The following is a 10,138-nucleotide window of genomic DNA, read 5'->3' on the forward strand; positions in this document are numbered from 1 at the left end:
GGCCGATGAGAGGCCTGCAGCAAGCTGAGGCCTCATCAACCGCGGCCAGGAACCTACCCCTGTCACACACACCCTGACACCCCTCATCCCCCAGTGGAGACGACCTGATTCCAGCACAGGGGCGCCTCACCTGGCTCCTTCCGCTGCTCCATGTCCGCGCACACTCTCGGACTGAAACGGACAGAACATTAAAAACTGCCAGGGCTCCCTCCGTGGGGGTAGAGGAGGGACAGGCAGGAGGACATCTGTGCACGAGCACGGAGTCACGCCCTTCCCTTCCAGGCGTGCCCAGCCGAGGTCCACCCGACGTACCTCGTCCCCCGCCCCCGGCCCACCCCCGCGCCCCCGGGCCAGGTCGGCGGTGCCCGTGCCTCCCGGCAATTCTGCTTGAACCTGGGCTTCCGGGCGGCGTCCCGTCCCTGAGAGAACGCTGGGGGTGACTTCCCGGTGGGGCAGGCGTGGAAGTGGGCACGACTAAACCCTCGGCCCTGGCGAGAGCTCCAGGGAAGAGTCGGAGACCATGGCACCCAGGAGGCTGCCGTAGTCCTCCTATCCCGGGCCGAGAGGCTCTAGGGAGGGTCCCAAACGCGGGGAGAGGGTGGCCTGGAGGGCAAACTCGGTGTGCCTGAAGGACTGGGAGAGAGGTCGGGGCGCTCGCTGCTGCCCACCCGAGCCCGGTGATTCTCGGCCCGGGCGCCCCAGAACTCGCGCCTGAGGTCTTGGAGCCGCACCTGTTGCGCAGCCCTCAGCCCGCCGCCGCCCACGCTCCCCCCACCCCCGCACTCCCACCTCCACAGCCCCAGGAAGTGACAGGTTTCTTTTTTTATTAAAAACAAAACAAAAGTCACGGATACAGGGTGGTCTCCCCAAACAGGCTCAAGGTGGTCTCCATCTCGTGAGTCAGTTGTCGCCCTTTTTAAAGTGCTGTTACATCAAGAGGTTAACAAGAAAAAAAAAAAAATAGACAAAACAAAACCCAAAGGGGAATGCAAAATGGGACTGGAAGTAGGTCCAGGAGAAGGAAGCAAAATAATTTACAGCATAAATAAAACGGAACCCAATACTGAACCAAGAGAGACTCACAGTACATTTATATCCATTGCACATAGCCACTTTGTCATTAGGAACAAGTTTCAGAAGTGGACGGGACGGGGGAGCGCGGGGCCAGCGCCAGCGAAGTTGCTACAGTGTGTACACAATTGGGGATCCGAGGCTGTGTGGGGCGGGGGAGGCCCCCCCTTTCCCCTTTCTTACCCCCTTCGGTCCAGTTAACCCCATGAGGTCCGATGCCCTGGAGTTCAACCGTGGGGCGAGGTGGTATTTACACTTGGAAACGGAGAAGGGGCCCTGGGCCGAGGCGCCCTGGAGGAGGGCGGGCGGGCGGGAGGCTGTATGTACATCGGTCGTGTCCGAATGGCTTGTTCCTCGCTCTCGGCCGCCGCGGCCGCGGGTATTTACAAGAAGAGAGCAGCATGGCTTGAGGGCGCGTGGGCGCGGCCGGGCCGGCCCTAGGGCAAGAGCGGGGGCTTGAAGGAGCAGTTGCCAGTGCAATGGCGGGGCGTCAGCATCTTGCAGGAGAAGTGGTGCAGGGCGTCGTGGGCTTCTGGAAAGACAGTCCGGCGGGCCAGGTTGGGCACCTCGCTTGCCTAGCCTCGCCCGCGCGGCCTACCGGCTCCGTCCACTCGCCCCCCGCTTCCCCTGCCCGCCTGGGGTCTCACCCACCCCCTTCTGGCTCAGGGGTTCTCAGGTGAACGGATCAGAAAAAGGCAGGCGTGTAAGCGAGAGAACCTGGCGATTTAGAACCACTGCGCTGGTGCAGTAGCCCCATTATGCAGAAGAGGAAACTGAGGCACAGAAAGAGGGAAGTCAATCTGCCCACGGCCAGATTTGGATCCCATGGCAGATTTCCCAATGCCCAGGGCTCAAGGGGTTCTTTCTCCCTATTCTATCGTTCTAGAATTATTTCCCCATTAAAAAAATCCCCATTTCCCTCCTCTTGGCTTCTGATCTAGGTAGACCTGGTCTTCCCCTCTCACTGGCCCCTCCATTTACTCATCCATTCATTAGCTCATTCACCATCCACTCACTCATCCGCCATCATTCATTCACTCATTCATTCAGTGGCACAGCCAGAGCCCGGCAACAGTCCTATCTTTGTTCCCCAGCATCCGCACCTTTTAATTTCTGCTGGATGGCATAGCGCGCCTTCCGTTCTTGGTCGAGTTCGTTACACAGAGTGTCTGGAAGACATGGGGAGGGGCCGGTGAGGAAATGAGACCACCCTCCAGCCGGCCGGGGTCACAGCCCGGGCCTCACCCTCTCCCCAGCGCTCAGCCCCTCGAAGAAACAAATCCGGGAGACCGAGGGAGGGAGCATCAATGCCCCAAACTGCAGCCTGGCGGAGGGAGGAAAAGGCCTGGGATGGCGCTTAAAGGCAGACGGATTGAACCAAAATTAAAGCAAACTTAGGCATTACTTCCCAGGTAATTTTACGCCTCGATTTTTAATTTAGAAACCACGGAAATTGCCGCGATAAGAAGTTCAATCACTCCATGTAATGATGCCTGCAAGCCGTTTGCTGGGCTCGCTTGCCATTCTGAGGCTAATCAGAGTATACAAAGGATATTAAATAAAAAAAATAATTGTTAAATTACCTTCAATTTAAATCCAAACGGCTGAGCCAACCTTGCGGCTCCCGCCAGACGAGAGGCAGTTAGGGCCCGTGCCCGCGCTCACCTGACTCGCGTCTTACCTCTGACAATTTGCAGCTGCTGCACCATTTCTTCTCGATAAGCCAATTCCCTCTTCATTTGATCCTGAAAATTATCTGTGCAAATTGATTAAGTGGGGGCTGTGCGTCACAGCCCCCTCGGCCCCATTTCCCCACTCCCCATTCCCGCCCCCACCCCTTCGGTCTCGGGCCTGGCGGGAAGCCCCGGAAAAGCAGGGTTCGGCGGCTGGTGCGGGGCGCGCAGCCGCGGCTGCCTGGCCTGGGCTCCGGGCGCGCACGGAGAAGGCTCTCGTGCTGAGGTGGGGTGAGGTGGGGTGAGGTGGGTCGGGGTGGGGGTACCTTTGAGACTCTGAAATTCGCGCTCCAGTTTCTTGCGGAGCTCCATTTGCTCCAGGAGCAGTTTTTGCAATTCGTCTGTGAGGGGGCGAGAGTGGGAGGTAAAGGAGGGTGCGCGGGACTCAGGCGTCCCCCACCCCCCAACTACCAGCACCAAGGTTCTGCAGCTCCTGCCCGAGCCGGGAGACCCTGAGATGGGAGTTGTGGAGTGGTGGGGCCAGGAGGTAGAGGCCCTCTACACTGTTTTCCCATTTGCTTCCAAAGGATTTGGGCGAGGAAACAAGTTGCCCAGGGGAATTAAATTCAGGATGGTGGAAGCCATATTGGGCTTCTAGGCCCTGGCTCCAGGCGCTAACCAGCATGGCATCTGCTTTAAGTTGTTCCCAACTCCCTAACCTTACAGGCTGGCCCAGGACTTGATTTACCCCTCCAAATGACACACCTAATCCCTCTCTTCAATTATACCAGCTGGGTGAATCTGGTCAAAGACTTGGACCCCTGCCCTGAAAAATACCTGTACGCACAACAGTTTGTTCACAATTTCAGGGGGTCCCAGGCCCCCAAATCCATACTAAGAGCTCTCATATAAAGCACCAATGATGTTGAAGGTAATTGCATATCCTTTATAATCTGTGACTAGGAAGAGTGAAAGACCACCAATTCTTCTTCCCCTTCCCACACCACTTTCCAAGCCCATCCCTGGGCTGGTTGAGGGCAGTGTGGTGGATAGCAGGTGGATGTGGAAAGCCCCCTCCGTGCCCTCAGAACCAGCTACAGAGAGATGGCAGGGGCTGCCCTGACCATGGAGCTATTGGGATCTGGGTCCTCCCCCCGGGGAGTCTCTCTGAGAAATCCCACCCTGAGCAGGTGCTGAGGAAACACAGAAATGGGAGGTAAAGGAGCAAAGTGGGGTCAGAGGCTCCCGTCCTCTGTGTCTCAAGGCACGCACTCCCCCTGCAGGTGGAGCAGCAACCCCAGGATCCCATTCTGAAAGCAGGCTCTATCCTCACCCCATTTAGGGCACGCTGTGTGTGTGTGGGGGGGGGGGGGGTGGTGGTTATTCATTAATTCCAGGAAAAAATTAACCTCTCAGACATTCCTAAAATAAATGCCTTCTTGCAAACTTGCTTTTCAGAAAAAGTCCTGTTTTCCAGTGAGGTTGGGAGACCCAGATTGCCCTATCTGTTACATGCATCAAGTTCTGAGGATCATTACTCATTGCTCTCTTTCACTGGGCTTTTCAGATAGGCCAGCCTTGGGAATCCAAACTTCTAATGAACCTCTAGGGATTTGGTTCACTTTCCCCACTCCCTCCCACCCCACACCTCTGTGCCAGCATCATGTGCCCAGAGGATTATCCTTTCCACTCAATGAAAATGGATTCCCCAAGAACCCTGTCTTCCCACACACTCCCCTACAAGAACGGTTCATTTCCCCCCAAGCAGGGTGTACCCCCATTTCACAGATTTAACCTCACCTCTGGCCAGGTTCTCGATATCTTTCTCCACTAGCTGAGTTCCTGTGATATCCAGGGTGAGCCCATCTTCACCTGGGATACAAGGGCAGGTAAGAGGGGTTCTATCCTGGGAGAGGCCTTGGGAGGGGAAGGGTGAGCTGCTGGGAACTGTGCTAAGTCAGGGAGCTGCTCCAGATCTTCTGCCTTTAGAAGAGACAGTTACAGGCATCGAGTACCACCTACCTTCCAAGCTATCATTTTAGGGGTGTGGCCCTCGTTTTACAAAGTGACCCACTGAAGAAGGACAATGGACTCAGGGAAGGTAGGCTATCTTAGGGCAAGACTGCCCTCTGACTTGCTTCATGTGGGTGATGGTGTCTCTCATTTCCTTTTAGCACAGCCCCTTCTCTTACCCGGAAGAGCCCCGAACCCACTAAGGAGGAAAGCAACTCAGAAAACCTAGCCTGCACCTCTCGCGCGCGCTGTTTAAATATGGATCAGCCAGCCGCACGAGGGGACCAGCAGCCGCTTACGCTCGATCGAAAGCCCCTTTCGCAAGCAGAAGCGGTGGGCACCTGGGCGACCTGGGCCCCAGCTTCCGGGTGGGGTTGGTGCGCGAGGGTCCTAGGGCTCACCTCGGTCTGTATTTGCGGGACTTGGTTGGGAGATACTCCTTTGGTCTGGATAGGATTTCCTCGTTTCCAAATCGTCGGCGGTCGAGTGATTGTCTTCCTTATCTGGTTCTTAAAGGCAATAAACCGAGTTTCAAGGAGAAGCAAAGAAACCGTGACCCCGATACGGCCAGAGCTGCCACGGTCGGGGCGCCCGAGCCCTAATTAAAAGCGTTGTGGCCGCCGCTGGTTCCCGGCTGTGCGCCTGGGCTTGCACCCTCAGGCTTTGGGCCGGGCACCCCCTCCCCCGCGCGCGGTCTGCTCATCTCGCGCTCCACGCCCCCTCCCCAGCCCCTCGGAAAAGAACAAGACGAGCAGCCGAGCCCACCAGGGACGAGCGACCTACATCGCGCGCAGATACTGGGGCACCGCGAGCGCGCGTGGCCGCCGGGTCTGCCTGCGCCGCTCCCGCCGAGAACGCGGCCCAGGCGGCGACCCGCGCGGGGTGGCGGCAAGGGAGACATCCTTTCGGGCTCGGCCTGCCCGGATTTCCGAGGCCCTCCGCCCCTCCTCTTCGAGCCGCTGGGGCCTGGCGCACGTGAAGGGCTCCCCCCGGTTGGGCCGCAGCTACCCGGCGCTTCAGGGGTGTCCAAGCGCGCAGCCGAGCGCCCGCACCCTCCGCCCTAACCCGGCCTGCCCAGCAGGACGTCGAGGCCAAAACAATTGCTGAATAAATGAGAGGACTTGAAAGAGGTGCCAGGCGCGATTTTAAAAAGGATTTAAGCCAGTATGTGAGGTGCACGTGAGCGTGTGTATGTGTGGTGGACCGGGAGGTTTGTTAAGTGACCAAACGATGGAAGTTATTGGGAGTTCTTACTTAGCTTCCTTTTCCTTTATTTTTCTTTCCCTCTCTTGCTTTCTCTGCCTCTCTTTTTTTCTCCTCTCGTCTTCCCTCGCAGGACCCCCCCCCTGCCCCGGCCCTCCGCCCGCGGTTCCCACGTCACATTGGCCAGCGACCTCGGCAGGGGGGCTGGGGGCGTTACCGTGGGCCTCGGGGGTGCAGAGGTAGGAGGCCGCGGGCCCCAGCGCCGCCGCGCTCTTCACATGCTCGTCCCGCTCTGGCGCGTACACCTGCGGCGGCCGAAAACGACAGGCGGTTAGGGGGGCGCTTGAAGCGGCTCGGGGGCCGTTCGGCCCTGCGCCGCGGCCGAGAGGGAGAGCTGAGCGGGGAGGTCAGCTAGCCCGGGGGACCCGAGCGCCCCCGGCGGCTATGAGGCACGCGGCGCAGCCTGGCGCCCTCGGAGGCCGCATCACCGTTGTAGTTTCAGGGTCATTATTAGCGTCCTCGATAAATTATCAGAAAGACAAAGCGGCTCTCAAGCCCAAGTACTGTTCACAGCGGGCCACCCCCCTCTTCGCCCATCTCCTTTTCGGCATCTTCCACCAGCCCTCACCCAGTTCCCCCATAAATGACGCCTTTCGCATCCAGCTAATGATTCGTGTTTTAATGGACCTAATGGAAATGTACAAGTATGCGCACCCACTTTCAAATGGCCAACGATTTCGGCTTAGTTGCACAGCCCCGACCCGAACCCGTGGCCCGGCCAACCTGGGAGCCCCTGTCCCCCCCGCAAGCCGTCTTGACAGCTGCCTACCATGAACCCTGCGGTTCCCAAGGCCGGAGTTCAAAGGGACTCAGAAAACTACGCGTTGGGGTGGAGGGAGACTCCGGGACCGGTCCTGCTGGGGCCCCGCTTGAGGGAGACGCCGTCCTCTCCTCTCCCCATCAGCTTGTCTTCCCCGGGACCCTGATCCGCCTCTGGGTGCGTGTGCCATGGCCCAGCCCCGCACGCGCTTTTCTCTGGCGTTGGGTCTCTTTCTCTGCTCCGCGTTCTTTCCCCAGACCCCTTTTATTTCTCTCTTCCTGTCTGTGTTGCTGAAGGTCTCTGCCTGTCTCCACCGCCCCTCCCCCCACCCAACAAAAAACGTAGCACACCCGTTTCTCAGGCCTGCTGCGCCCCCACACACCCCCGGATTTTCCGAAACCCCCACTCGGAGGTCCCGGCAAGGGCCGCAGCGCTACCGAAGCTGGGCCTACCCAGAGCAGCTGGGGCCTGCCGCTCGAACGCCTGCTCCGAACACAATTCCCGTCCCTAACTTGGCCAGTGCCTGCCCCACATCCCCGAGGTGCCGAGGGCTAAGCGGGGAGGCGCCACCAGCGAGGCGGGCGCGGGGCTCACCTTGGCCGGCGCGGGGCCCCCCAGCGGCCCGCAAGGCTCTCGCAGCTCATAGCCGCCGCTCGGCGGGCTCCTCTCAGGTCTCCGCACCACGTCGTCGGCCGCCAGGTCCCCAAATGTTGACCGGCTGGCTCCCGGCAGCCCTGGGCGGCGCCGGGGTCGGGGGCTGCCGCTGTCTGGGGAGTCTGTGGGACCGTCGGCGCCCGAGGAGGTGGTAGACGGGGGCCCTGCGGGCTGGTCGGCGTCCGGGCCGCCTCCCGTGCTGGGCGCACTGGGTACGCCCGGCTCGGCGTCGTCTGGAGCGCACTCCTCGTCGGGGAAGCGGTTGGACTCCACGTCCACCTCGGGCTCGTCAGCAGTGTCCACGTCGGGCGAGGCGGAGTGGTAGCTGGAGCTGCCCTCGCTCAGAAAGTCTGGGCTCACGTAACCGCCGCCGGCCCCCGCGCCCGGCCCCGGCCCCCGAGCAGGCCCGGCGCCGTACGCGTCGCGGGCGCTACCGTAGAGCTTGGCGATGCTCTCGGCGTCCTTGACCACAGGTCGGAAGGCCGACACATAGGAGCCTTTGCGGGCGGGCGGAGGCGGCGGGGGCAGTGGGGCCAGAGGCGGCGGCAGCGCCTCGTCAGCGCCTTCCTCGTCCAGCGGCCCGCGGGACAGCGCGCTCGGACAGCGCTCCTCTGCTCCCAGGCCGCCCTCCTTGGCCGGCTCGGCACCGTCCAGCGACTCGGGGCCGCCGCTGCCGGCAGCCGCCGCCGCCGCCGCCGCCGCCGCCGCCACGGCGGCCGCCACGGCCTTGGCTTGGCTCTGCGCGGCTGGATAGGGCGGCACCGGGAGGCTGCCTGCCGCCGGCCAGAACATGGGAAACGTCGGGTACACGGTGGCGGCGGCGGCCGCTGCAGCCACGGCCGCTGCGTCCTTGGCTGCCCCAGAGGGCTGGTGACCCCAGAACATGGCGCCGCCACCCGGGCCAGGGCCTGACCCGGGGGGCAAGTGGCCGGATCCTGGCCCGCCCGCGCCTCCGCCAGTGCCCGCGCCCGCGCCGCTCCCGGTGCCTGGGCCTCCCTTGGGCTCGCCCGCGCCTAGCACCGGGTCGTCCTTTTTGGGGCAGAGGCCGAAGGCCGTGGGGAAGCCATAGGGATGAGGGAAAAGCGGCGGGGGCAGTTTCTGCAAGAGGCCAAAGCCCTTGCTGGGCACGGGGATCACTGGGTAGCTGCGCACGCCGGCGCCGCCGCCAGGCCCTCCAGGGCCCGGCGGGCCGCCGGCTCCCGCCGCTAGACCAAGTCCCCGCTGCGGATGGGGAGGAGGCGGCCCAGGAGGCCCGGTGGCCTCGTCTTCGCCACAGCGCAGGGTTTTGTGGGGCGGCGGGCCTGGGGCCATCTCTGCCCCGCACCCCGGGCCGCCCCCGGCGCCAGCACCACCCTTCCCCTGCCCACCCGACCCGCCATTAGCGCTGCCGCCGCCTCCTTGCAGCGAGAAAGTCCGCTTGCGGGTGCCTCCATTGAACATGGCCTTGACGTCCTCCCAAGCGTGGCTCAGTTCGTCTGTGGCCGACTTGTCACTGAGTTTGAGATGACGGCGCCACGAGTTGAAGTTGGCGGCGTCGGGCTGCGTGTACTTGGCGTCGGGTGTGCGGTGCGAGTGGAAGATGAACTTGTTAGGCGAGAAGTACATGCTGCAGTAGCCGCACTTGATGCACTTGGCACGCGAGCTGTTGTAACGCGCGGGGATGAAGCTGCCACGCGAGCCCCACGCGCACTCGTGCACCACATCGAAGGCGAAGTTCTCGGGCAGCTTGGGTGGCTTATGCTCTCCCAGGAACGACTTGCACAGGCGTTCGGCCTCGCGCTTCGTGATCATACCGCAGCGGCGCGAGGAGATCGGCATGGCCCCGGCCCGACGCAGAATCTCCAGCTGCACTGGCGTGCACTGCACGCACGTGATGCCCAGGGCCACACGGCGGTTGTGGATCTCATTGTAGCTGTAGTTCTTGAGCAGAGTGTTGGAGATCTGCGCCAGGCAAAGGCGCTCCTGGCCGTCGATGACCAGAGACACGATAGGCACCCCGTACAGCGATGTCTCGCCCACCTGGTTGGGTTTGAGAGCGCTGGAGCCCGAGTAGGGTTGCAGCTCCTGCTTCGAATTGGGTGAGGAGTTGCCCTCGCGCCCCGGCCCCAGCTGAGTGGTGAGAGCCTCCATGCCGCCGCTCCTGCGAAACAGAGAAAGTAGAAAGCAGATGAGCCATTTTCAGCGCCACCGTGGCTCGGCCCGCCCAGCGGGGTGCGCCGAGTTGGGCGCGCGGGGAAACTTGGCTATGGGGAGTCCAAGCTCATTCGCCCCCTGGACGGGAGCCTTTTGTTATTCAGACTCGTGCTGGCGCCACAACAAAAGCCCCCGGGGTTGGGGGGAGAAGAAGGGGGAATTGAGACCTCAAGAATGCCCCGGCAGCTAGGAACCCAATTTTGTTTTCGGATTGTGGAGGAAGTGGGGCCCAGAGACGGAGAGTGACTTGCCCAAGGCCACACAGCAAAGCCATTGCCTAACCCAGGCTTCCCAACGTCCAGATCCGTGCGCCTTTGGCTACCCTCGCAGCCTGCCCTACCCGCCCGGGTCCTGAAGCCCGGACTTCGGGGACAGGCTGCCCCTCTGCTCAGTCGCGCATGCACGCGGGCGGGCGGGGGAGGCGCTGGGAGGGGTACGGACGGGGGGGGGAGGGGCGGTCACTGCCCATCTCCAGACAGCAGGGGGCGGGGGGGCAAGGAGAAGGAGGAGG

At 61.9% G+C, this 10,138-nt stretch overlaps 1 protein-coding gene across 1 annotated transcript; it reads right to left on the reverse strand.

Moving 5' to 3' along the window:
* Positions 1-1,473: 1,473 nt before the first annotated feature.
* Positions 1,474-9,901, reverse strand: SKOR1 (SKI family transcriptional corepressor 1). The gene is made up of 9 exons (XM_036087084.2): positions 9,795-9,901; positions 7,375-9,574; positions 6,178-6,265; positions 5,159-5,266; positions 4,545-4,616; positions 3,071-3,145; positions 2,753-2,827; positions 2,175-2,240; positions 1,474-1,603 (listed from the first exon to the last, which is right to left on the reverse strand). Exons 1-9 carry the CDS (start codon positions 9,899-9,901, stop codon positions 1,509-1,511), a joined length of 2,886 nt encoding a protein of 961 aa, XP_035942977.1. The 3' UTR covers positions 1,474-1,508.
* Between the last annotated feature and the right edge of the window lie 237 nt (positions 9,902-10,138).

This window comes from Halichoerus grypus, chromosome 8, assembly GCF_964656455.1.
Source record: "Halichoerus grypus chromosome 8, mHalGry1.hap1.1, whole genome shotgun sequence".
NCBI classification, from domain to species: domain Eukaryota; kingdom Metazoa; phylum Chordata; class Mammalia; order Carnivora; family Phocidae; genus Halichoerus; species Halichoerus grypus.